General features: G+C 42.7%; 1 protein-coding gene and 1 long non-coding RNA gene across 2 annotated transcripts; one reads left to right on the top strand and one right to left on the bottom strand.

The window, feature by feature from the left end:
* The first annotated feature begins 2,635 nt into the window (after positions 1-2,635).
* Positions 2,636-26,712, top strand: LOC146699404 (uncharacterized). The gene is made up of 7 exons (XM_085472318.1): positions 2,636-2,734; positions 4,281-4,478; positions 4,592-4,705; positions 7,714-7,770; positions 14,796-15,041; positions 15,162-15,284; positions 26,320-26,712. Exons 2-7 carry the CDS (start codon positions 4,302-4,304, stop codon positions 26,392-26,394), a joined length of 792 nt encoding a protein of 263 aa, XP_085328444.1. The 5' UTR covers positions 2,636-2,734; positions 4,281-4,301; the 3' UTR covers positions 26,395-26,712.
* Positions 17,389-23,538, bottom strand: LOC146699405 (uncharacterized). Its single transcript, XR_014922819.1, has 2 exons — positions 22,865-23,538; positions 17,389-19,723 (listed from the first exon to the last, which is right to left on the bottom strand). It is a non-coding gene; the product is annotated as an uncharacterized LOC146699405 (long non-coding RNA).

Below are 26,712 nucleotides of genomic sequence, written 5' to 3'. Positions count from 1 at the left end.
TATGCTTTTATTCACAGGATAAAACAGGTTTTTTGTATCACTAATTGCCCAGTACGATTACAGCATACAGTATTATTGTCACTGCTACATTTCTGTGATGCTACCAGAAATTATTTCCACTACTAATTAATTACCATTGAGCTCAAAGGTCCTATTAATAAACGGTTAAGGAATGTGTATTTATGACGACAATTTGTGAGACTGGTAAACTTATGATACGTACGATGGTCTTTCGTTCGACACGGTGCGTTTCAAGGTCCTGCACCCATCTGTCGGTAAACTGTACCTGGGCTTGTTGCAGTGACCGGAAGTTACTAAACTTCATGAGTGTGTGCACTCACTCCAAGAACCGTATGATTATAAATATGCATATAAATATGCTACGATGAGATAGCTGACTTCATCTAACTAGCAAATGTTGTCCAGGCTACGTTGGTGATACAGTTTTTTTTAATGTGTATGATATTTTTGTCATGCGATTTTAAAGCTGGTCCTACAACCGCATCCAAGAATAACATGCAGCTTATCTCAGAACTGTCGGTGAAAATTATTCTTGGAGCTAAGTTTAATTGAGCTGCATTTTAAAGAGGTGCAATTTCACAATTTGTGTATATTTTCTAAGTTCACTATTTTGTCATGTGTTGAGAAAAACACAGATTTTAAAATTACATGGTCTAATATTTACATTTAGCATAACTGCAACATGCTTTTTTTCGTTGTTTTTTTTTTTAAAGACTCGAAAGGACTTGAAATTCAAAGTTTCAGACTTGTGACTTGACTCGAACTTTTACACCAGTGACTTGAGACTCGACTCTGACTTGCCTGACATTACTTGAGACTTGACTTGAGACTTGAGGATAAAGACTTGAGACTTACTTGAGACTTGCAAAACAATGACTTGGTCCCACCTCTGCCTTTGCACCCTTGGCTGTAGCCTTCCTGTCCGTGGGAACGGATCCATGTGGATTTTGCGGGTCCATTCGAAGGTCACATGTACCTGGTGGTGGTAGACGCATATTCCAAGTGGCCTGAGGTGCATATTATGGATGGCACCACAGCTGGTAAAACCATACAAGTGCTACAGGGTCTCTTTAGTCGCCATGGCATCCCTCACGTCCTGGTGAGTGATAATGGACCGCAGTTCTGTTTTGAGGAATTCAGGGTGTTCCTGAAAGCTAATGGAGTCAAACACATCCACTCCGTGCCATACCATCCTGCCACTAATGGTTTTGCTGAGCGTTTTGTGCAGACATTCAAGCATGCATTGAAAGCTTCCAGGGGTACAGCACCTGTGCAGCAGCACCTTGATGCGTTCCTCTTGACATATCGCAACACTCCCCATGCAATGACTAGAGAAACGCCAGCTATCTTGTTCATTGGACGCAAGCTGCGCTCTCGGCTGGATTTTCTGAAGCCCAGTGTGGTCGGAGCAGTGCGTCGACAGCAACACTCCAGGGACAGATGGTTCACTGTTGGCGAGCCTGTCCTAGTGTGTGACTATAGGAAGGGAGAGGACAAGTGGACGCACGGTGTCGTACTGGAGAAGACTGGGCCAGTGTCATACAAGGTGAATGTGGGAGCACAAGGAGTGTGGAAACGTCATGTGCCACGGTCACATTGTCATGGTCCTGAGTCTGCAGACTCAGTGTTTTGTGTTTCTTTATGCTTTTGTTTATTCTGAGTATATATTCTTTTATAATTTGCCATTTGTTAGGTTTGTGTGCTGTGCCTGCCCTGGTCCCACTTCTGTGTTCTGTCTGTCTATGGTGTCACACTGTCTGTTTGTGAATCTGTCTGTTTAGTTCAGTGTCTTGTCTGGTTCTCGGTGTCTGAGTTTCGGTTTTATTCTGAAGGTCCCCGTCTCATGTGAGTGTGTTCACTTTACGTTTCCCCTGTCCCGTCAGCTCTGATTTCTCACAGGTGTGTTGCCCTCCTGTCTCTCGTCCCCTGATTACTGCTGTGTGTATTTAAGCCCTGTGTGTTCTCCTGCCTGTTGCTGGTTCATCTGTGTTCAGTTCCTCTGTCTGTGTCTCTCTGCCCCGCACCCTGTTTCTTTTGCTCTCAGGTTTGTCATTTAGTTCTCCCAGTTTAGGTTTCTCCAGTCATCTGTCATTCCTCACTGCCTGTTCTGTCACTGCCACTTCTGTAAATAAACGTCACGCTCATCACCAGTCAACTGCCTGTATTTTGGGTTTGAGATATTATGTATGAACCAAGATTTATGGTATGCTGTACAAGCTATTAACAGTAGGGGGCACCACGCCCAGTTATGTGTGTGTGTAACTTCTGTGTTATGTTAATAAAGAGAAGAAGTCAACATGTAAACAAGCTACTGTGTGTATCAGTCTGACTCTGTATAAGCCCTAATAGTGTACTGACACCATAGAGGGAATATAACAAAAATATTTATTATAAAGTTGCTGATCAAGTTTATTTGATGAATGTTTGAAGTTTAAGTTTGCCATGTTTGCTGAAAATATTTCTTTAACTCTTGACATGAACTGAACATAAACTTGTGGCTCCTCTCATGTCACTGCTACCTTTTCTGCAGGTGTTACCTTATACATCATATTTTTTATGCTCACCTTTCTCACAACCGAGAGCATAAAGAGGAGGTGCTATTGGTAACAGGTTTGGCCAGCTCTTGGTTTCCTCTTTCCAGTGTACCGCTTACTTGATCAGACTTGTTTGCTTTTCAAACGGAGGTGTTTAAGTTTTTGTTCTTCACTAACAGGTAAGTCTTTCATGTTTGATTCAGCTTGTAATTCAGACTAATTGAGAGTTGTGTATTTATGTAAAAAATGTGGTTTAATCTAATCGTTGTTCATTTATCTCCATGTTGTAAGTTTTAACAACATCAGAAAACACATCAAGTTGAAACTGATTTTATGATTTCTGGAAGACAAAAATACAACTTATACAGTAAGAAGTCTAATAATAAATATAAAATATAGTACATATATTTATTGATTGGTACAGGGGTTTCAGGTTATGGGTGGAAAACAACACAAAAACATGACTTCCTTGTTCCTTGAACAAGAGCGTGCAGTAAATAAAGCTGGGGCATGGTGCTGACATCACTATGTGCTGCACATTTATCTGCTAAAACTGTGGATTTAACTACATTTCTGGAGTTTTTGAAATGTGTTGCATTAAATAGAAAAGGTTTCTTTTATTTAGCTTTGTTGATATAAATGTGGCAACGATTATTGAGAAAGAGATTTTTCATGTAACAACTGAGGGAGGAAGTAGAAACAATTCAGCAGAAATGAAAGATTAAAAAATTTATAATGACAACTTTTTGTCATGTGAGGCAGAGGCAGGCAGGAAGGGGATGCAAACACAGGACTCTAGTTTTAGTTCTAGAAAACTAGAACTAAAACTCCAAACCAGAAACACAGGGAGACTTACACACATGAGGAGGTACAACAGGACAAAAGGCAAAGGAACACACAGGGTTTAAATATACAAGGGAATAATGAGGGAATGGGATGTAGGAGGGAAACACAGCTGGGATTAATTAGACATAACAAGACAAGGGGAAGAAAAATTAGACACACTGACATTGGACATGGGACTGTCAAAGTAAAACAGGAAATAACACAAACATCGAACCAGGAAAATAAGACACAACAGAAGGAACACAAGGGAGGCACAGAGACAAAACCTAAAGGAAATCACAGCAGTGCTAAAGAAAAACTAAGGAACAGAAAATACAAAAAAACAAATCATGAAAAACCCAGAACATTGAATAAACAAAAACCGAAACATGGAGTCACCCTACTACAGACCATCACACTTTTATTATGAATATAATTGTTATTATTATTATGCCAGAAATTATCTATAGAGACCAAAGTCATTTTTGTAGCACACGACAAACTTTTTTCTGCTGTGAAGTGAAAATTTTAACATAGAAGTTTATGACACGTGACCTGCTGTTGTAGCCGACACAGTAAAGGGACTGGGTACATCACTGCGGGATTCCATTTTCAGCACCTGGAGGTTGCCTTTCCATGTAAAACATTCTTGTAAACTAGTATCAGCACAGTGTTATCCATATGAAGAACCCGTGTCACCTGTTAAAGCCAACTTGAGAGCGTGCAGTGATGTGACAGTGTCCCAGCATCAAGTCGGTTTAATTAATTAAAAGATTACTTTTAAAATTCTTTTTAAAGCTCCTTTGGTGGAAAGTGAAGGGAAGTGAGGTGTGTGGGTTTAATTGTTTTTCCACTAAGACTTTAATCTGATTCTTATTTCAGTTTTTTCTTGTCTCTCAGTCTCCAGGATCTCAAGACAGGATGTCAGTGACTGTGTCCAAGGCTGATGGGGTCACTGTACTCACTCTGACCACTGACCCCCAAAGTCCTTGGCCTCCTCTGTGTCAGATCTTCAAGAACCTTTGCTACATTCCAGTGTGCTGCACTGTGTCTCAGCGCCTGAGAAGTCTCAACAGAGCTTCTCAGACAGTGCTGGGGGTGAGCTACAACCATCTACACATCACATTTTATATTATGCCTATTTTTTAATTTGTAGTTTTTTCTTAAAGTGCACAATGTTCACTGTTCATACTGTACTTCATTTTTCACAGACGCTGCAGATAATGATCGGGCTGCTCAACATTGGATTTGGACTTATACTCTATAACGATTGGACCTCCCCTTACATACACTACTTAGACTTTCCATTTTGGTTGGGTGCATTGGTAAGGAAATAATGATGGAATGAATGTATATATGTATATATATATATATATATATATATATATATATATATATATACATATATATATATATATACATATTAGGGGTGCAACGATACACAAAATTCACGGTTCGGTTCGGTTCGATACTTTGGTGTCACGGTTCGATATTTTTTCGATACAAAAAAAATGTTCATGCCTTTTTAATTTGTCATTTATTAAAATTATAAATATATATTTTAACTCAAAAGTACAGTTTTTAAATTTAACCCTAACCCTTGTGCGTGTTTTTTATTTTGACAGCGAATGCGCACCTGCGGACCACTTATGTGCAGCCCTGTTTATTTAGCTCATCATATTGCAGCCACAGAAATTCTTTTGTCCATGAAACCATAAAGCTGCACTTTCTTTTTTCCTTATAGTCTGATTTGTCATAACTTCTCCGTTTTGTGGTAAGCTTTTCTTTGGCTGTCACTTCTTCACCCTGACCGGTCTTATTTGGCTCAGCAGAACTAAAATATATATCTGTCTGTGAAGGTTCTCAGTCATCCAGGTCATAGTCAAATATATATCCTGCTGCTTTTACACACGCACTCACATAAGCTCAGCGATTCTCTGCGCGATCAACCTCTCACATGTGTAAGCTGCGGGAGATTTCACTTGTCATGTTTGCATAGTAAGCTAACAATTAATAAGACGATGTCAGAGGAATTGGTGCACAAATTATCATCACTCACAGATCAGTGCTGTCGCTCTCTATACACAGTTCGCGCCATTGCAAAGTGAAAGCAAAAAAACAAGCGCAAATTCAAACGCGATTTCAATATGTCACATATTGACAGTGGCTCACCGATGCCAATGACATAATTACCCAGCTACATTTCCGAAAGAATGCAAAAGCATTGACATATATTTTTCCTACAATAGCCCGACGGGCAGGGAAGAGAAAGATTTTGGTAGCCCGACTGAAAAAATCGCTAGCTCCGGGACGTCGGGCTAGCGATATTGCAAGCCCTGTATCTGATTGAGGAATCACTCATCTTTGGAAAAGAGAGTTTATTACAGAGAAATGTCTCTTTCCAAAATAAAAGCTATACTATCCGCTTCTTCTGGGCTATATTCTCAGCAGCATATTAAACAGCTGTCTAAATGACTCGGCTAAAGTTAGTAGCATGCTTGCTTGTTTTTTTTCTGCTTCCACTTGTCTTTGCACTAGGATGATGTCGGCGTAAATGTGCAGTCATATTCGTTGTGTTCCCACTAGTGCTGTCAGGTTAATCTCGTTGAAATGACCTTAACGCCACAACACGGCAAATCTCCGTTAACGAGCTACCGCCGATCGCCCTGTGCATGGGGCTAGACGGCCAACACGTTAACGAGCTAACTGCGCTAACACACTAGTTCTCACCCATGTAATTCAGCATTGCATGGCACATCCAACATACTGTTTTACTTTAGTCCATGACTCGCTTACCTTCAGGGTCATACGTCACATGAAAACCAAAATAATTCCAAACGCCAGATCTGAATGAGGGTGGGGGAGGTCCATGTTGTAAGGAGAGCTTAACTTCTGTCTCGCTAGCTTGCCCTGCGCTCTTCCTTCTGACGATGCTGTCTGTGTTGAGCGCTCAGTGAATCTGCGTTCGACTACTCCGCCTAGGCTGCACTGTCGACCCTAGGCGGAGTAGTCGAACGCAGATTCACTGAGCGCTCAACACAGACAGCATCGTCAGAAGGAAAGTTGATAAAATAAATTACAAATTTTGTATTGTTCGATACATATGCGTACCGAACCGAAAGCACTGTATCGAGCGGTTCAATATCGATACGAATATCGTTGCACCCCTAATATATATATATATATATATATATATATTAGGGGTGCAACGATATTGAACCGTATATATATATGTGCATACATACATTGTCTAATAAGCAGCACAGTGGTTGTTATTGTTGCCTGATAGCAACAAGGTTCTGGACTGGGTGTCAGTTGTGTGCGAGTTATTTCTGGGTGATCCGGTTTCCTCCACAGCCCAAAGATGTGTTTCATGTTAACTTGTAATTCTAAATTGTCCTTAGGAGTGGAAATGAGAGTGTGTGGTTGTCTGTTTGTCATAAATTGGTCACCTGTGTTGCTCCCTTGTTAGTGAGATTTGGTTACGAAAAAAAGATGACCAGATTTGTTTTTCCATTTCACATCAGGTCATACTGGATACACAAGATGAGAAATGAAATGCCAACAAAGAGCCATGTAAACCAAACCTGTCACAGTAATGGAATAGGAATCAACTGAGTAATCTTTACGAGAAGATCATTTTGGGGGTCAAACATATCTTTCCTAAATATGTGACAGAAAGCTTAATTGCCAAGTTTTGTCCAAGATCTATCTAAGTGTGATGACACCAGTGCACATTTACACGCACCAGTTCATAGTGGCTCAAGAGTTGGGAGTTCGCCTTGTAATCGGAAGGTTGCCGGTTCGAGCCCCGGCTTGGACAGTCTCGGTCGTTGTGTCCTTGGGCAAGACACTTCACCCGTTGTCTACGGGTGGTGGTCAGAGGGCCCGGTGGCGCCAGTGTCCGGCAGCCTCGCCTCTGTCAGTGCGCCCCAGGGTGGCTGTGGCTACAATGTAGCTGCCATCACCAGTGTGTGAATGGGTGGATGACTGGTTGTGTAAAGCGCTTTAGGGTCCTCAGGGACTAGTAAGGCACTATACAAATACAGGTCATTTACCATAGTTTTGCTAGGTTACATAAAAATTGGTTATAGTTCAAAATACCAGTTTACACAAACAAACCATACAATTTGTTTTTGTAAACAAACAAATTATATAGTCTTTCCAACCTCCTTAAACTGTACAATTGTTCTCTCATGGCGAAAAGTTTATTTACAACATATCCTGAGGGGATAAAATGTCCATAAAGACCCCTCTGTTTTCTCTGTTGCACTCAGTAAAAAGATGGATGTGAACTTTATTTATGTATTTATTTATTTTGTCTTTTGTCTAGTTCATCATGTTCGGCACTGTGTGCGTTTTGTCTGAGAAGTATCCAAGTCAATGTTTGGTGAGTATTTCAGCTGTAAAACATTTTCATATGATCTCTAAAGGACTTTTTGTTGTCATGTCTTATTCTTATTTGCATTCATGATAAATATATTAAACATGTACAGTATGTCCTACAGCATACACACACTTACATAAATACTGGAGGGAAGTTTGCGGAGAGAGGGCTTAACACCCCTCTAGTCTACATATAATTGCTAAATTATTTTTAGCAAATAAAATACTTTGATAAAAATGATTTCCCACTCCTGACCCCACCTCCAACTTTTCGCACTGCATCTTGAAACAGTTTATATTACAAACAACAATCAGGATGTTACATCCTCATCATGGAAAGATTGTCCACTGGCCTGTAGGTGTGAATAGACTGCAGAGTCCTGGCCTGATGAGGTAGCTCTTCTGTGTGGTGCCATCCATTTCTCCAAAGGTTGTTTGGTTTCCCTGATTCCCCAATTTTTGGCGGAGCATGTTCAGGGTTTTAAAAGCCACAGAGACGCGGTGTTTAGAAAAAATGAGTCTTAATTGTTCCGATGCTCATGACACATACAGGAACACAAAGGGTTTTCACTTAGGCAGCACTTGTCCTTCCCTCCTGGATCAGTTGGAGCTTTCTTTAGGAGCCTTCCCAGCTTTGACAAATTGTTATGACCCGGCTCTGCTAGGCGACAGCGGATGTAACATAAATGAGCCCAGAGACCAGGAGGTTAGATAAAAAGAAACACACGAGGTTTATTAACACAACTGAAAACCGTTAGTGAGAGGCACAGAAAAGAAGACCAGACACCAGCGAAGGAGGATAAGAAGGACAGACGCAACAACATTGTCATCCCCTATGTAGCCGGTGTATCAGAAAAACTCAGGAGAGTTTTCTCCAAGCATGACATCCCAGTGTATTTCAGACCCAGCAACACACTCAGACAGAAACTGGTTCACCCGAAAGACAAAACGCCAAAACACAAACTTAACAATGTGGTGTATGCTGTACAGTGCAGCGAGGAATGCTCAGACCTCTACATTGGAGAGACCAAACAGCCACTTCACAAGCGCATGGCACAACACAGAAGAGCCACCTCCACAGGACAAGACTCAGCAGTCCATCTGCATCTTAAGGATAAAGGACACTCTTTCGAGGATGCCAATGTTCACATTTTGGACAGAGAGGACAGATGGTTTGAAAGAGGAGTGAAAGAAGCATCTATGTCCACTGTGAGCGACCATCTTTGAACAGAGGCGGGGTTTACGACACCAACTCTCTGCCATCTATAATCCAGTTTTGAGATCCCTTCCCAGACGCCTTAACGCCCACTCACATCCTGGGCCATCTGACCTCAGGAATTCGCATGACAAGGTGGGGCCAGGTTTCACAATGAACACACCCGAAACTCTGGCTGATTGGGACCCACACCCAGTTTCACACCTTGGCTCAGGTGATTAGAGGATCATCAGGGGGTCCTTTTGTCCCTCTGTGGGGGTCACTCCCACTAGGTTTATATCTGGGACTCTCCACCATTTGACCTTAGAACTGAAGAAGCTTCTCGGATGAGAGGTGAAACGTCTTCAAGTAACTTAAAGAAGTCCAGACGCTTTTCTTTGCAAGCTCCTTTGACCTGTTAGTGAAACAGCTCACTAGGCAATAGAGGGATTTTAGACAAACATAACAAACAACTCAAGTAACACTACTAACACCAGTAGAACACTATTCATCTAAACATCTCACGGGAGGCAACTCAAAACAAAGGCTCAAATGAAGGCAAAAGGAGGGACAATCTACACAGCCTGTTCGAGTCAACAAGTCCCTCTTCGAATGAAGAATCCTCAGCCTTTTATATTCTCAGGTAATTGCAGGCAGCTGTGTCATAATTGCAAGCAGCTGTGTCATTGGTCTGTCGTACTCAAGGCTCCTGCAGCAGCCAATGGTGTGAGTGGTCTGACACGCTCTGATCTGCATGAAGTTGGGGCGAGCATAGGTCCGGGCCAGCCAATCCCCCGTGAGTCCTGGAGCACTTTGATTTCCATAGAGGAAGGCGGGGCCACCTGAGGCCAGAGGCCGTAACACCCCTCCCCTTAAAATACCAACTATGTTGGGCAGAAGCAGACATTACAGAGTGTGAACAACAACAAAGAACAAACACAGTAAAACATGTTTACAAGCGGGACAGACCATCAGCTAAAACATTTTCAGACCCCCTTTTATGGTGAATACTTAAGTTGTATTCCTGCAACAACAGAGCCCAGCGCATAAGGCGCTGGTTATGATTAAACATGCGAGCAAGGAACACGAGTGGGTTGTGGTCGGTGTACACAACAAGAGGTAACATACTGGATCCCAGGTATACGTGAAAGTGCTGAAGAGCCAACAACAAAGCCAGGGTCTCCTTTTCAATGGTGGAGTAGTTTAACTGATTTTTTATTGAACTTGCGGGAAAAGTAACAAACGGGGTGGTTTAATCCCTGCAAGTCTTCTTGCAACAGCACTGCCCCAGCCCCAACAGCACTGGCATCAACCTCAAGTTTGAATGGTCGCGTCAAATCAGGTGCAGCTAACACAGGGGTGTGGCAGAGGAGGGCTTTTGCACTCTCAAAAGCATCTTGACATTCACTTGACCATATAAACTCAACCTTTGGGCTGAGTAGGTCAGTCAATGGCTTCACTACAGTGGAGAAATTTTTACAAAAGTTTCTGTAGTAGCCCACCATCCCCAGAAACCTACGCAACTCACGCCTAAGTACGTCACTGTAGCTTTGGCAAACTCACACTTAGCTAAGTTGAGAGTTAGAGTAGCTTGAGCCAAACGGTGAAATACCTGGTGTAACGTTTCCAAATGATCTTGCCATGTTTCAGTGTAAACTACTAGATCATCTAGGTAGGCACTGCAGTTGGACAGGCCATGGAGGACTTTATTTACTAGCCTCTGGAAGGTGGCAGGAGCGTTAAACATGCCGAAAGCCATGACTGTGTATTGTAGAAAATCATCAGGTGTAACAAAGGTAGAGATGTTAGAGGCACGTTCAGTTAAAGGGACCTGCCAGTAACCTTTAAGAAGATCTAATTTCGTGACATACTGAGCAGTCACAATACTGTCCACACAATCCTCAACTCTTGGGAGAGGATGTGAGTTAGCCACAGTCACAGAGTTCACCTTCCGGAAGTCTGTAATAAAGCGGGGCGAGCCATCTGGCTTAGATTCCACTATACAAGGCGAGCTCCAGGGGCTTTGACTGGGCTTCGCTAAGCCATGTTGCAGCAGATAGTCAGCCTCCTGTTTCATGAGCAAGCGCTTATGGGGGCTGGCTCGATAAGGATGCTGCTTAATAGGTTTAGCTCCCTGGACATCAATGTCATGCTCTTGCACCGTAGTGCAAGTTGGCACATCCCCGAATAAACAGGTGTATTCCCTAATCAAGGCAGTTATGTCTTCTTGCTGCTCCGAAGACAGATGCTCAAGCCAACTCGGCAATGCATTCAGCATTTCTGAGTTAGACAGACGGGGTCTAGAACAGGTGGGATAACTTATGTTTAAACCATCAACCTCGTCCACCCCTCCTTCCTCTAGGTGGCTTGAGGCTACAATAGGAGCACAGAACCCAGCAGGCTCTGGTGTTGACCGAGGATGGTACAGTTTCAACATGTTTATGTGACAGACGCGTGTTTTGCGTCTGCGGTCGGGAGTGCAAATTACATAATCTGTCTCCCCTCTCCATTCACAAACTTTAAAGGGGCCGCTATACCTAGCAGACAAGGCTGAGCCTGGAACAGGCAAGAGCACAAGAACTTGGTCACCCACCTGAAAGGTTCTTTTAACAGAAGCCTTATCATAATGGCGTTTCATCTTTCCCTGTGAAACGGCAAGGTGCTGTTTAGCCAGAGCGTTGGCTTGATTCAAACGCTCACGGAAGTGCTTTACATAACTGCTGACATTTACTTCGAAAACTCCATGTGGGCTCAAAAATGCCTCTTTCAGAGCTTTGAGGGGTCCCCGTGGCCTATGGCCAAATACCAGTTCAGAAGGACTAAAACCAAGTGACTCCTGCACAGCGTCACGGGCAGCAAATAACACAAATGGAACACCCTCATCCCAGCTCTTTTCAGACTTCAGGCAGTATTGGCGTAGCATCGTCTTTAAGGTCTGGTGCCACCGCTCTAATGCACCTTGCGATTCAGGATGATAAGCAGAGGACACGACATGCTTGACACCTAGAGTGCTAGCCACTTGTTTGAACAACTTAGATTGAAAGTTTGAGCCCTGGTCAGTCTGTATGACCTTTGGCAAGCCAAACACTGAAAAGAATGTTGTCAACGCCTTAACAACAGATTTTGCTGTAACCTTATGTAACGGGACAGCCTCGGGGAAACGGGTAGCTGCACACACGATCGTGAGAAGGTATTGCTTTCCTGATTTTGCTCTAGGTAGTGGACCCACACAGTCTACTATGACATGGTCAAATGGCTGATCCACTACAGGAATGGGACACAACGGAGCCGGGGGTATGACCTGATTAGGTTTACCTGCAATCTGACATACATGGCAACTGTTGCAAAATTTAGAAACATCATGCTTCATACCAGGCCAAAAGAAATGTTTTAATAGTAGCTGGTATGTTTTCGTGATGCCCAAGTGTCCCGACCACTGGCTTTCATTGGCAAGGGCCAGGATTTTCTGTCGGTACACAGAGGGCACGACAATCTGCACCTGGTGGAGACCATTGAAGCAGTAGAACATCATGTTCTACAAAATAGGCTTGTTGCTCTTTTTGCAAGTAACACTACTAGCACCAGTAGAACACTATTCATCTAAACATCTCACTGGAGGCAACTCAAAACAAAGGCTCAAATGGAGGCAGGAGGCAAAAGGCAAAAGGCGAGACAATCTTCACAGTCTGTTCGAGTCAACAAGTCCCTCTTCGAATGAAGCATCCTCAGCCTTTTATATTCTCAGGTAATTGCAGGCAGCTGTGTCATAATTGCAAGCAGCTGTGTCATTGGTCTGTCGTACTCAAGGCTCCTGCAGCAGCCAATGGTGTGAGTGGTCTGACACGCTCTGATCTGCATGAAGTTGGGGCGAGCATAGGTCCGGGCCAGCCAATCCCCCGTGAGTCCTGGAGCACTTTGATTTCCATAGAGGAAGGCCAGAGGCCGTAACACAAATGTCCAGCTGGGATAACCACATTAACTCAGGGCCTTCTTGAGGTGATGTTCTTCTGCTTCCCTGACCACTTTGTCTGTGGGGATGGTGTTCATTCTGTGTTGTAGCGCACTGGTAACACCCAGATTGTGCTCCACTGGATGGTGAGAGTCAAACCTTAAATACTGATCTGTATGCGTGGTTTTACGGTACACATCAATATTTAAATGTCTCTCGTTACTGATGGAAATCTTACAGTCTAAGAAGGCTAACCTGCAACTTTTCATATTCAATGGTACTCATGGCCACTGATCAATGGTCTTTGATCAGTAGTTGTAGATCAGAGGTCGTGACAATTTGCATACTAATGGTCAAGAAACTGACCTCACAGCCCATTGTTCATCAGTGGTGCTAGTTTCAGTAAGTATGCAAATGAGACTGAAGAGGATGGATGAGTGACCAAACGTTTCTCCCACTGAACCAGCTTTCTGGGATTTCCTTACCTGGATGATTGAGCATTCATGAAGACAACAGTCACAATAGATTTCCTGAACATTACACTGAATAGGGGATGTGATCCAGAACTCGTTCTGTTTCTATATTTCATTATGTCAAGAAGAATAAAGGAAGAGGAAAATGAAAAAGAGGCAGATTAGCTGGCTAAGGTTAAAAAACTGCTGCCTAAGTTTAAACGTAACTTCCGTAAAATTATAATTCACGTCGAAGAAGCTCTCATTTTTTAGAAATCTGGCCAAATTAGTGAACCCCCCTCCACAAATCTGATTATCTAGACTTGGGACCAGGAAGCAGAGTTGCAGTTTTATTATGTGTCTCTGCAGCTTCTCTCCTCCTGTCACCCCCCTTAAAAAGAAAAATCCCATCCTCTGAGAGACTGTGTCAGCTGCCAGACAAAAAAAAAGAACAAACAATCCAAAAACATTTTAAAAAAATCACAAAGAATAACAGCAAAGTCCACAACTATCCACAACTGCACCAAAGCGTTTTGAAAGCGCTCTCGAAATCGCATATATTTCCAAACAGAGCTGTCCCATTGCAGTGTGGATGTTTGAAAACGCAGACTTTCTAAAACGATGATGCATTTTAGTCATGTGATGCAGTCATGTGACCAATTAAACAAAGATAGCGGAGTGCATTATTCAGCAGCTGTTTTGATTTGTCTCAATTTTGACAGCCCTAAAAAAAGATTAACATCAGTTTGTACGTGCTCCAGATAGCTTTTATTCAAATTCTTTAATTTGCGCAAATTCACTCGCTTTTGCGCAGGACTGGAGCGTAAGCGTTTTGGGCCGTTTCAATGTGGACGCACAATTCTGTGAAAATGACTGAAAGCGCTAGTGTGGACGCAGAGAGTTTTCAGATGAAAACGCCATTTTCAAATCTATCCGGGCTAGTGTGGATGTAGCCTAAGGGGAGACAATGCTAGGGACACAGACATGAGACAAGGGACCGTCAAAGTAAAAAGACATGAACACAAGGGAGCACAGTGAACACCTAAACACTGGAAGAAAATAACAAAAAAATCAGAAAACTAAAAATTGATAAACACAAAACATAAACATGGAGTCACCAGATTCCGGACCATGACATCTACGACAGAGATTCCAAATCTGAAGAATCATCAGAATCAGATACTTCATTAATCTGAAGTGAAGAATAACATTAACAAACCAAAAACAGAAACCCTAAACCCAAATTCACAACCATCATATCCTAAAGCAGCAACTAGACAGAAACCAACATTTAGATTAATGAGGAATCCAGACATGACTACGTAAACATGTGTACTCACAGAGGCTATGATACTTTAGTCTAAGAATGCACTAAGTGTCATTTATGGTTTGGATATTTTCTTGTACATTAACTGGTCATTTTTGTTTTTCAGGTCATCCTTACTGTGATTCTGAATCTGGCTGGAGGTGCTTTTGCCATGACAGGCAGTGCACTGTACGGCGTTTATTTAGGAGACATTGGCTTTCGTTGGAACTATGATTGCTACAATGGCTACAATGGCTACAATGGTTACAATGGCTACAATGATTACGGGTATGGAAGGAAAACAATAAGGCCTCCATCTTTAGACGAAAAACTCCTTCAGGAGAAATGCTTGGAGGGCCAAGCAGTGCTGGTGGTAAGTTAGGGAAAGCAGAAAGAAAAATCGCACATATACACTATATGATACTATCTTATATACTGCAGTATATAACATTTTGAGACTTTAGATGAAACACTGTTGTTTGTGTCCCATCAGATGCTCCTGAGAAGCATCAGTGCTGTGATGATCACCTTGTCTGTTCTGGAGTTCTGTGTTGTGATAAGCTCTGCTGTCCTGGGAATCGAGGCTCTGAGTAACAAAGAAAAAGGACAAAACAAGGTAGATAATGGACAACACAATGGTTCAAGCACATTCTGATAAACATGTTAAATAGTAGAAGATGTTGGCTGAACACATGAAGTGTTCTTGCAGGAATTCTGTTTGTTTTGTCTGAATATCAGTGAAACCAGGTAACAGTGAGTCTGTGCAGTGTTCTCATGCTCTCTACCAGTTTGAGTGAGTCAGTTAAAGTTTATATCTGATGTACAGACAGAGAGCAGGATGACAACATAAAACAAAACAACAGCCCATCATGACTTTAAGGCATGAAGCTCAGTCAGTCCCACGTCTGGCTCCCACATGGACCGGCCCAGGACAGCAAGTCCAGAGTTCAGGCTGCAGATTTTAGGGAGAGACTGTGTGAATCAGAGCTTGGTGGTGGAACTGCTGCAGAGAGAGAGAGAGATCCTTGAGGAAGAAGAACTGTTGGGACTAATAAAAAGATAGACCAGAGGAAGTTTGAACAGCTGTGCCCAACTTTATGTTAGTTTGAAAAACAACAGCTTATCAAAATTTGTTTTAATAAGATCCATCCATCCATTCATCTTCATCCGCTTTATCCGAGGCCGTGTCGCGGGGGCTGCAGCCTAAGCAGAGAGACCCAGATCTCCCTCTCCCCAGCCACCTCCTCCACCCAGCCACCTCCTCCAGCTTATCCGGGGGAACACCAAGGCGTTACAAGGCCAGCTGAGAGATATAATCTATCCAGCATTTCCTGGGTCTGCCCCGGGGCCTCCTCCCGGTGGGACATGCCTAGGGTTGCCAACCGTCCCTTAAAAAACGGAATCGTCCCGTATTTCGAAACAAAAGTACACGTCCCGTATTGAGCTAATAAGGGACGCACTTTGTCCCGTAATACAGTGAGAATCAAAAGTAGTCTATAAATGTTAATGGAATTAACGCTTTGTTTGAAAACATAATTCCCAGCCCCTCTCCTGCTTTGTGACCAATGAGCTGACAGCACACTTATGACAATTCGAGTATGACGATTCAGATTACCGCTCATCTCATTGGTCGAGGAAAGGTCGCTTACGGAGAAAATACCGGAAGACAACAGATGACCACAACAAGAAGCATGGCCAACAGGGAAACAAACGCCGACACTGCGGTGCAAGTCTCGGATGACAGTACACCTAAAGCTGGGCAGACACTGTGCGATTTTTTCAGTCGCGTTATTCAGCTCCTGCTCAAACTGCACAATTGACTCGCAGGGGTTAAAAGTTGGTAGGTCACGATGCAGGTCTCACACTATACGGCCCGATGCTCTGATGCGACCTGAGTGCTCACACTGTGCCTCCATAACATGAAGGTTATAACAGAAAATCTGTCGCTCTCTCTCTCTGTCTTTCACTCACACAGACACACCACCACCATCAACTTTGCTAAATTGCTAATGAAAAACATTGATCAGGCAGCTGTGGTTGAGCAGCAATGTAAATCCAACTATTTTCATGGTTGTTGTGGTCGTGATAATTTTGTGAGGCCACATCGAAAAGGCTCGGATGAGCTTTCCAAAGTTCTACAAGTTGTGCCTCCATCGCTTGTGTCCAGATCACACGCTGCACTGCCGTGCTGCTCCGTCTTTTTCGCTGACATTTGTGTTTGCGCGTGCGCAGTGTGACAAACTGCGGTGACACCCTCACGACCAAGCGATTGATGATCGGGAGCTGGTCGTGAGGTGTTAATCGCTTCTCGTTACCCCACGTATACTACACGATGCACGATGAAGGCCAAAATCGGGCCGATCGCCAAATCGGTCGCACGACTCAAAAATCGGTTCAAAATGGGCCAAAAATCGCACAGTGTGAGCCCAGCATTACACTCACACAGACACACCACCACCACCATCAACTTTGCTAAATTGGTAATGAAAAACATTGATCGGGCAGCTGTGACTGAGCAGCAATGTAAATCCAACTATTTTCACGGTTGTTGTGGTCGTGATAATTTTGTGATGCCACATCGAAAAGGCTCAGATGAGCTTTGAAAAGTTCTACAAGTTGTGCCTCCATCGCTTGTGTCCAGATCACAGGCTGCACAGCTGTTAAAGATATTCTATTATCAAAGTACTCAGATGCAATGAAATATCACTCAGACACTTAGAGCAGTTTTAAACGTGCACGGGTGAGAGACTCAGGGAGAGACTCACACACCTCCTTGGTGCAGTCTGGCTTTATTTATACACATCATGAAGCATACAAAAAAGGAAATATCATCCTTATCTTGTCAAGAAAACAGGTGTGGTTTATCAAAAAACTTCGTGTTCTCTACAAGGTTGTTTCTTACTCGTGGGTGGCGGTTTCCTGCTAGTGTGAAGGCAAACAGTGACAATGTGAAGGCAAAGACTGATAATGTGAAGGCAAGCAGTTTCCGTTATAAAGTAGGGAGCCAGCAATTAAAATATGCAGCTGGTTGAGTACAGAACAGAAATATAAACACTCTTAGCTGATTATTATATGAATAATAAAACCTTTAAAAGCAAAAATACTCTGACATTCCCTCCTGTTGTTTAGATTTCTCACATGACAGTACTGTTATTTTTGTCAGTTCATAACCTCTTGTCTAAACATTTTCGGTTTGAACGTCATAAAACAGTCCTGTGTTCAATTAAACTAAACATTACTGTATGGATCATCTTTCAAAATTTCTTCCATTTGAGACGTCATCACATAAGCATTGATAGAAGTTGTCACCATGTTTGATACCATTTTCTTCAGACAGGGTACTACACATGTTGTGAAAACACATAACAGTAAAAGCAAAAATGCTATTCCAACAAGTCCTTTAATCAGAAGGGACTTCCATGAACCACCTAGTAACCATGTCAACCAATCATCAGTGCTTGTGACATAGTCTTGTTGTTCAGCATCTTTAATCTTTCTCAAGGTGTTCAAAGCGTCGGTCATGTTTTGTGAGTGTATGTTGTCTGGGATGTATGTACAACATGTAGTGTCAAACAATACACACAAACCTCCTTTTTCAGCTAGAATCATGTCTAGTGCGACTCTGTGTTGCATCACTACAATGCGTATTGCGTCGATTTCTTCATTTTGCGCTTTGTTGATTTTCATTGAAGCATTTAGAAACAGTCCAAATCGATAGTCAAGTGTCTCGATCCTCAGCATGTTTTTCCCAACTCCTACCCAAGGGAACAAGGAGTGGAGGACTTTCTGACCATCAGTCCATAGTTTGAAGTTCTTGGGCACATCTGATCCATAGACTGAGTCATGTGGCATTACTTCAGTGACTTCAGCAACTTCACGTTTTGCTCTTGACGTGTGTGTCTCTGCTGTGATCTTGAAGGTGTGGTCTGAAATTAGTACTGGTGCACACAGACCGGTGGAGTTCGGTGGGAGCATGAAGTAGGTTTTAGGCCCGCAGGCCCAAGCGGCTCCCTAGACCCAGAAAGTTCCATTTTTGAAGGTGTGTATTCCTTTGGATTGGGTCAGGTCAAGTGTCTGTGTGCAGTTGCGGTTTCGTCCAAGTTTCCTGTTTCCATCGGAGAAGTTGAAACACATTGGGTGCTGTATGTCCGGCGGCAAAACTATGGCGAATGATTTGTTTTTTGTGTTGTTGGCTTTGACGTTTACCCAATGTTTTTCGTTGCAGGTGTAGTTCCAGTTCGTCAGATTGTAGGCACAAGGGGTTGTCTGTTCAATTAGGATACGTCGTTGTGAAAGTGGTTTCGTGACACGTTTGACGTCTGTGTCACTACACCATGGAATTAGGTCTTCTTTCTTTGTGCTTTGACCTTTTAGGGTCAGTCCTGTTGCCATCAAATCTCTGCGTGTGCAATTGCCAGTTGTTGCTTTGTTGAACACACACATCGCTTCGTCAAGTTCAGGTGCCTTTCCATATATTGTTGCGTGTACGGCTGTTGTTGGCATATGTGAACATACATAGCATTCCGTGCTGTTGTCGGTGCGTGTTCTATCATACACATATCTATACCACGCGTTGTTCATCCATGGGTGGTTATGGTCTTGGTTCAGGTCACGTAGATGCGAATTATCATGTGTCCATCTTTTTTGCAGGTGGTGTTGTTTATTTCCTCTCATCTGGGTGAGTGTTAGTAGGCTCACTAGGAGCGCAATGCTGGCCACTAGGAGGACAAGTGTCTTCATGATGACCAGGCACACCTAGACTTCTGGTGAGTAGACTATTGGCGAGAAGTAAAAAAGGGCGGGATATACCCAATCAGCCCTTCCCTTCACCAATAGATCACCTAGAAGCCAGGGGAGCCGGCGTCTAAGCGTCTGGATTGTCACTCACTTTTTTACAGTGGCTGTGGTGGATCCAAGATGGTCTTTCTGCTATTTTGCAGGCGGTGGGTGTGGTAAGTAGGACTTGGTATGGGCCCTCCCACCTTGGTGAACTCCAATTCTTTCTCTGGAGTACTTTGATCAGGATCCAATCACCTGGTTGTAACCTGCAAGACACTGGAGAGAAATCACTCGGCAGTTGGTTGTTTAACACAATCTCTTTATTTTCAAACAGTTTAGTCATCCATTCTGCTAGGGTAGTTTCCCTTATTGATTTATTAATAGGTTCACTGGTAATTGGCAATGGAAACGCTCTCCCGTGGATGATTTCAAAAGGTGTAAGTTTCTGAGAACCTTGTGTTATTCTCATCCACATCTTTACTAGGCCTAGACATTCAGGCCATGGTCTTCCTGTTTCTTCCATGCATTTTCTTAATCTCTGTTTTATTGTGCCGTTAGTTCTTTCCACTAATCCTGCGCTTTGTGGGTGATATGCACAGTGATGTTTGATGCTAAATCCTAGAGCTTCAGAGACTTTGCTGATGATGTCATTAACAAAATGTGTTCCATTGTCTGACCTTATCAGACTGGGAATGCCATATGTGGGGATGAAGTGATTGCATAAACACTTTGCCACTGATATTGCATCTGCTCTTTTTACTGGATAGATTTCTGGCCATTTTGAAAATACATCTATAATTACTAGAGCATATCTTGATGCTTGGCATTCGTTAAGTTCAATAAAATCCATGTGGATTGTATGGAAAACTAGCCTCTCTTAGGTCTTAAGTTTCCTTGTGAGTTGTGTTGTTTTTTTTTGTTTTTTGTTTTTTGACAGAATAGGCATGTTCTTACAAATTATTCGCTAAAGTTTCAAAATTTATAGTGTGTATTGCATTGTTTATCTATACTATATCTCCCTCCTGTTGACACAGGTGTTTACCTCATGTGTCACTACAACCGCTGTCCTGTGTAATGACTCTGTTAATATAGGTTTTCCATCACAGACCATTAAGTCATCTTTCAGTTTACTCCACATTTCAGCCACTTGTTTTGTTCAGTGATTGTTGCAGCTTGTTGTTCGGTTTTTAGTACATCAAGTGGTATTTGTAGGCAGTAGTTGGTTTCTAGTAGCTCTGCCGATTGTTTGCAGCCTGTTTTGCTGCTTGTTCTGCAAAATTATTTCCTTTTGTGACAATATAATTGTCTTTTTGATGTGCTCCACATGTGCACAGTGCCAATTGTTTTGGCAAGGTGATCACTTCCAGCAAGATTTTTTTTTTTTTTTTTTTTTTTTTTTTTTTATAGATGGAACATTACATTCTCACTTGAGGCATTTTTAGATAATTTCTAGTTTTTCAAAGAATTCACACATCTCACACATCTTACATATTTTAAACAAGTATTGTCACGAATTTGTTTCCAAATCAACAAAATAAAATAATCAAACAAAACCGAAAACATACATGAGTCAGGACCCAAAAAGAAAAATGCTGCTACTGAAACAGAGCAGACATGTGAGGGAAAACTGAGCTCACAGACAGCTGCATGTGTTGGCTTTTATGCAGCTTCTGCTCTAAAAACAAATAAATAAAAAATAAAAGAAAATGTGTAACATGCTCATCAACTTAGCGGTGTCCACATATTTAATTCAGCTTCACAATCCTGTAACTTTAGCTGTTGTCTACAGGGTTTGGCTTATTAGTTGTTACTATAGATGTGCTCTATATCTCAGTAATATTTTATCCAGGTTTTCAAGCATGTCAAGTGCCTCTATGCACCTAAGTAGTTTAGATATTTCCTTTATTTTCTTCATCTCCTATGTCATTATACTGAGTTTGAGCAAACCTTAAGCTTGATGCAGACTACTTCATAACAATTGTCCATCTCACATCATACTGACTAGGTTACTTCTTATTATTATCATCTTTTTCTTTCCATATAATAACAACAGTATATTACAACATTTTATCAGTGTATATAAAAGTGTATATTACTATACTACTACTGAGCCAATTTAATAGTTGGGATCATCTTACTCAGCAAACAGATAACTTAGAATTCATCCAATCTGTACAAATTTGCTTCTTCTCTGAACAGGTTTGTGCCTACTTTTTAGACTGGTCTTCTGTTTGCCTCATCTCAGATCCAACCTTCGGTCACTTTCATTCTTTCTGTTGCATGTCTAACCAAGCAATTTATTATTATATATTTTATATTTTATTTTGTGTCCATCAAGGGCTTCGGGTGATCTGCAGCTTCACCTTTTCCCAAGCTGGAGACATTTACCTTTTCACACACTTTCCTTGGCTGACCAATGACACAGCCTTAATGTACCTTATGCATCTCTCTATTTTATTTAAAAGGTTTTCGTGTGAATTATTTCCTTTTATTTATTTTATACATTCTGGGCATGAACGTCTTGCCAACTATGTTTCATTGTTAATATAAGTTTACAGGTTGTTATCCTTCCTATTATTAGTTTCAATACATTAAAAATAAGTTCTAATGTAATTTTGTCTTTATTTATTTTATTTTTGTACTTCTTATATTTATATCTATTCGTTGAGGTCTGTTTCCAACCTTTTTAAACTACTTTGATCTCTAGTTTTCACTTAATAAGGGTTTTATCAGTCACTGCAGTTTGTCCGGCGCCTGGACATTTTTCTCTAGCCACTGCTCGTCAGCAGTGAGTTTTGTTGATTTATTACCCATTTTTCTTTCTTATTATTTTTATTAGCTCATAGATATATTTACGTTTACACACACACATACACACCCGTGGTGCTTTCTCTGGCACGAGGAATGGGAGAGGCTATTGACACGGCCTTCTACTTTCAAGCTAGCCTTGAAAGCGGTGTCAATTTTATGTGATGAAACACAACCTTTTCCCGTTCCACCAGAACTCGAGCAACCAACGGTAAACAATTCGGTGGAGTAGTTCAGCCTCCTTAATGTGCTGTAAAATCAACTTACTCCACCAACAAAACAGTAAAACAACAGATTATACGCGTAATGAGTTTTTTATTCTGGGCAACACTGTGTCTTTCTACATTGCTCCAAGCCCTCTTTCAGGCGAGCTGCTTCGTAACCTCTACGAGTCCTTTTTCAGACGAGAATGTTACTATCCTGTCGTATTTTGACATTAAACTTGCTCCAAGCCCTCTTTCAGGCGAGCTGTAACCTCTACCAGTCCTTTTTCAGACGAGAATGTTACTTAATTAATCTGTCATACATTGACGGGAAACTATTTAATGTACAGACCACAGGTTGCCTCAGTCGTTTTGCGCAAGATGTGAGTGAGTGCTAAATATTCACCTGAGTTATTGTGTGGTTGCTTTGGTTTCCTTCATCAACCCCTGAAGTCGTGGACCTCTTATAAGAACGCTGGCCAGAACCCGAACGTCACGTCTCTGGACTTTATCCTCTGCCTGGAGAGGAGTCGACAGCGTGGGCTTCTCACGACGTCAGGACTTGACGAAGGTCTCCTATTGGAGCATTGAAAAAAATATCAATGTCCACTCCGGCTCGAAGGACCAATTAAATGTTAAAGATATTCTATTATCAAAGTACTCAGATGCAATGAAATATCACTCAGACACTTAGAGCAGTTTTAAACGTGCACGGGTGAGAGACTCAGGGAGAGACTCACACACCTCCTTGGTGCAGTCTGGCTTTATTTATACACATCATGAAGCATACAAAAAAGGAAATATCATCCTTATCTTGTCAAGAAAACAGGTGTGGTTTATCAAAAAACTTCGTGTTCTCTACAAGGTTGTTTCTTACTCGTGGGTGGCGGTTTCCTGCTAGTGTGAAGGCAAACAGTGACAATGTGAAGGCAAAGACTGATAATGTGAAGGCAAGCAGTTTCCGTTATAAAGTAGGGAGCCAGCAATTAAAATATGCAGCTGGTTGAGTACAGAACAGAAATATAAACACTCTTAGCTGATTATTATATGAATAATAAAACCTTTAAAAGCAAAAATACTCTGACAACAGCCGTGCTGCTCCATCTTTTACACCAACGTTTACGTGTTTGCGCGCGAGCAGTGTGAGCGGCTGTGATGAGACCCTCACGAGCGATTGATGATCGGGAGCTGGTCGTGAGGTGTTAATCGCTTCTCGTTACCCCACGTATACTACACGACGCACGATGAAGATCACTCAAAAATCGGCTCAAAATGGGCCTAAAACCGCACAGTGTAAGCCCAGCATTAGAGCAGCAATGTTTGTTCCCCTCAGAGAAAGGGAAGAATGGGAAAAGGAAAACACCTGGCTGGAAAAAGTTAATATGGGCATGTGCAGTGAATATCAGCGCTATGTGGCCAGAAGTGTGATAATATAATTTATTTTGTGTAATAAACAACTGCAAGGATAGATGATTACAACAAATAGATGACTAATACATAAAAGTAATACATAGATGAATAATGATGATGAGTTAAGATGCGCAATCATGGGAACAAGCGGGTTTACAAACAGGAGCAGCTGATTAGCATTAGAAAAGCTGAAATAATACCTCAACTGAAGCCAATTGTACTAAATGCACTAAATGTGCACTGTTACAAGAATGTTTTTCTTTCTATTGTTTTCTATTATTTTAAGTTAAGCAGGACAGAGTTCTTTTAAAGAAAGATTTACTTATATTCTCAAAAGTTAAGCATGACAGGCTTCTGTTTAAGAAGGAGACCTGTTTTATTGTGTTAATGTTGTCATTTTGAGCTAAAAATAAATGGCTAAATGATCATTTGTTTCACATGTGTTCATATCACAAAGAATAAACATCTACTTAAATCAAATTCAAGTCAAATGGTTAAAAAAATAATTTCACACACAAAAAAAGAGCTAGAAAATTCACCACACTGGGAAGGGTGAAGACAACTGGGTCGCCCGGCCCTGGCCACGAGGTGTCCCTTATTTATTTTTCAGGGAGTTGGCAACCCTAGACATGCCTGAAACACCTCACCCAGGAGGCACCCAGGAGGCATCCTTGTCAGATGCCCGAACCACCTCAGCTGGCTCCTTTCGATGTGGAGCAGCAGCGGCTCTACTCTGAGCCCCTCCTGGATGGCCGAACGTCTCACCCTATCTCTAAGGGAGAGACCAGCCACCCTTCGGAGGAAGCTCATTTCTGCCGCTTGTATCCGCGATCTCGTTCTTTCGGTCACTGCCCACAGCTCGTGGCCATAGGTGAGGGTAGGGACGTAGATCGACTGGTAAATTGAGAGCTTCGCTTTTACACTCAGCTCCCTCTTCACCACGACGGACCGGTGCAGCATCCGCATCACTGCAGCCGCAGCCCCAATCCGTCTGTCGATCTCCGGCTCCCTTCTCCCATCACTCGCGAACAAGACCCCGAGATACTTGAACTCCTCCATTTGGGGCAGGAACTCATCCCCGACCTGGAGTGGGCACTCCACCCTTTCCCGGCTGAGAACCATAGCCTCAGATTTGGAGGTGCTGCTCCTCATTCCCGCTGCTTCACACTTGGCTGCGAAGCGTTCCAGTGCAAGCTGGAGGCCCTCACCCGATGAAGCCAACAGAACCACATCATCCGCAAAAATCAGAGATGAGTGAAAGCCCTCCGCCACTTGGCTGCGCCTAGAAATCCTGTCCATAAAAATTATGAACAGAACTGTTTACAAAGGGCAGCCCTGGCGGAGCCCATCACCCACCGGGAACGAGTCCGACTTATTGCCGGCAATGCGAACCAAGCTCTTGCAACGGTTGTATAGGGATCGAATGGCCCGTAACAATGGGCCAGACACCCCATACTCCCGCAACACCTCCCACAGGACACCCCGAGGGACATGGTCGAATGCCTTCTCCAAGTCCACAAAACACATGTAGACTGGTTGGGCAAACTCCCATGCACCCTCAAGTATCCTCGAGAGGATAAAGAGCTGGTCCAGTGTTCCGCGACCAGGACGAAAACCGCATTGTTCCTCCTGTATCTGAGGTTCGACTAGCGGACGAACTCTCCTTTCCAGCACCCTGGCATAGACTTTCCCAGGGAGGCTGAGGAGCGTGATCCCCCTGTAGTTGGAACACACTCTCCGGTCTCCCTTCTTAAAGATGGGGACCATCACCCCGGTCTGCCAGTCCAGGGGTACTGCCCCTGATCTCCACACAACATTGTAGAGGCGTGTCAACCAGGACAGCCCTACAACGTCCAGAGCCTTCAGGAACTCGGGGCGGACCTCATCAACACCAGGGGCTCTGCCACCAAGGAGCTGTTTAACTGCCTCAGTGACCTCGCCCCCGGAGAGTGGCGGGTCATTCCCCTCATCCCCAGACTCTGCTCCCTCCTCGGAAGCTGTGTCAGTGGGATTAAAGAGGTCCTCGAAGTATTCCTTCCACCGCCTGACAATTTTCTCAGTCGACGTCAGCAGCGCTCTGCCAGCACTATACACAGTGCAGGTAGAGAGCACCGCTTTCCCCTCCTGAGACGCCTGACGGTTTGCCAGAATCTCTTCGAGGCAGTCCGAAAGTCTTTTTCCATGGCCTCTCCGAACTCCTCCAACACCCGAGTTTTTGCTTCAGCCACTGCCCGATCCGCATTCCGCTTCGCCTGTCGATACCTGTCGGCTGACTCCGGAGCTATTGTTTTAATAACAATAAAATAAATTGTAATTGCACTTTATTTTTAATGTCACCTTAAATGTTGATTCCTTTGTGTATTCCTGCATGAAAATGTCATCAAAGTGTGCACAGTCGTGTTTGTGACTGGAGGGAGTTTACACTTCACAAATATTATTTTTCTCTTTTAGAGCACTGACGACCCAGAGCTCTACAAACCTATGCTGGAGGAAGTCACTGTACAGCCTGTGGCATTAACAGCCTGACTCTGTTCACGAAATATCAGCGATTTACACACATTCTTACTAATAACTTACTGATAATATACGAATTATTACTGTGTTTTGATGTAGTGATGTATATCTTATGTTTAGTTAGATCCCAGCACCTGCGTATGTAAAAAATAATTGTTACAAGTCTTTTCTTTTCTTTCTTTTTTTACAGAAGTGTTTAAACAGGGAATGTCAGGTGGAGGTTGTTACTTTTAAATGAGGTTTGAAATTTTAAGAAACTCAAATTTTTACTTTTCTCAGCCTGTGCTGTAAAGGATTTCTTGGTATGTTCAATAAAACATGAAAAGTTCA

The sequence above is a fragment of the Copadichromis virginalis genome, linkage group LG11 (genome assembly GCF_057382275.1).
Source record: "Copadichromis virginalis isolate Kocher_CV1m ecotype Utaka linkage group LG11, C_Virginalis_male_GT1.1, whole genome shotgun sequence".
NCBI lineage: Eukaryota > Metazoa > Chordata > Actinopteri > Cichliformes > Cichlidae > Copadichromis > Copadichromis virginalis.
The sequence above is the reverse complement of the archived record's forward strand: the minus strand, read 5'-3'. Positions and strand labels throughout refer to the sequence as shown.

Bases quoted from the DNA above. Each gene is read 5' to 3' on its own strand.
- LOC146699404 (XM_085472318.1), top strand. From the start codon at position 4,302: ATGTCAGTGACTGTGTCCAAGGCTGATGGGGTCACTGTACTCACTCTG. The intron at 4,706-7,713 runs GTAAGGAAATAA...TCTTTTGTCTAG, and splicing joins CATTTTGGTTGGGTGCATTG to TTCATCATGTTCGGCACTGT. The intron at 15,285-26,319 runs GTAGATAATGGA...TTTCTCTTTTAG, and splicing joins AAGAAAAAGGACAAAACAAG to AGCACTGACGACCCAGAGCT.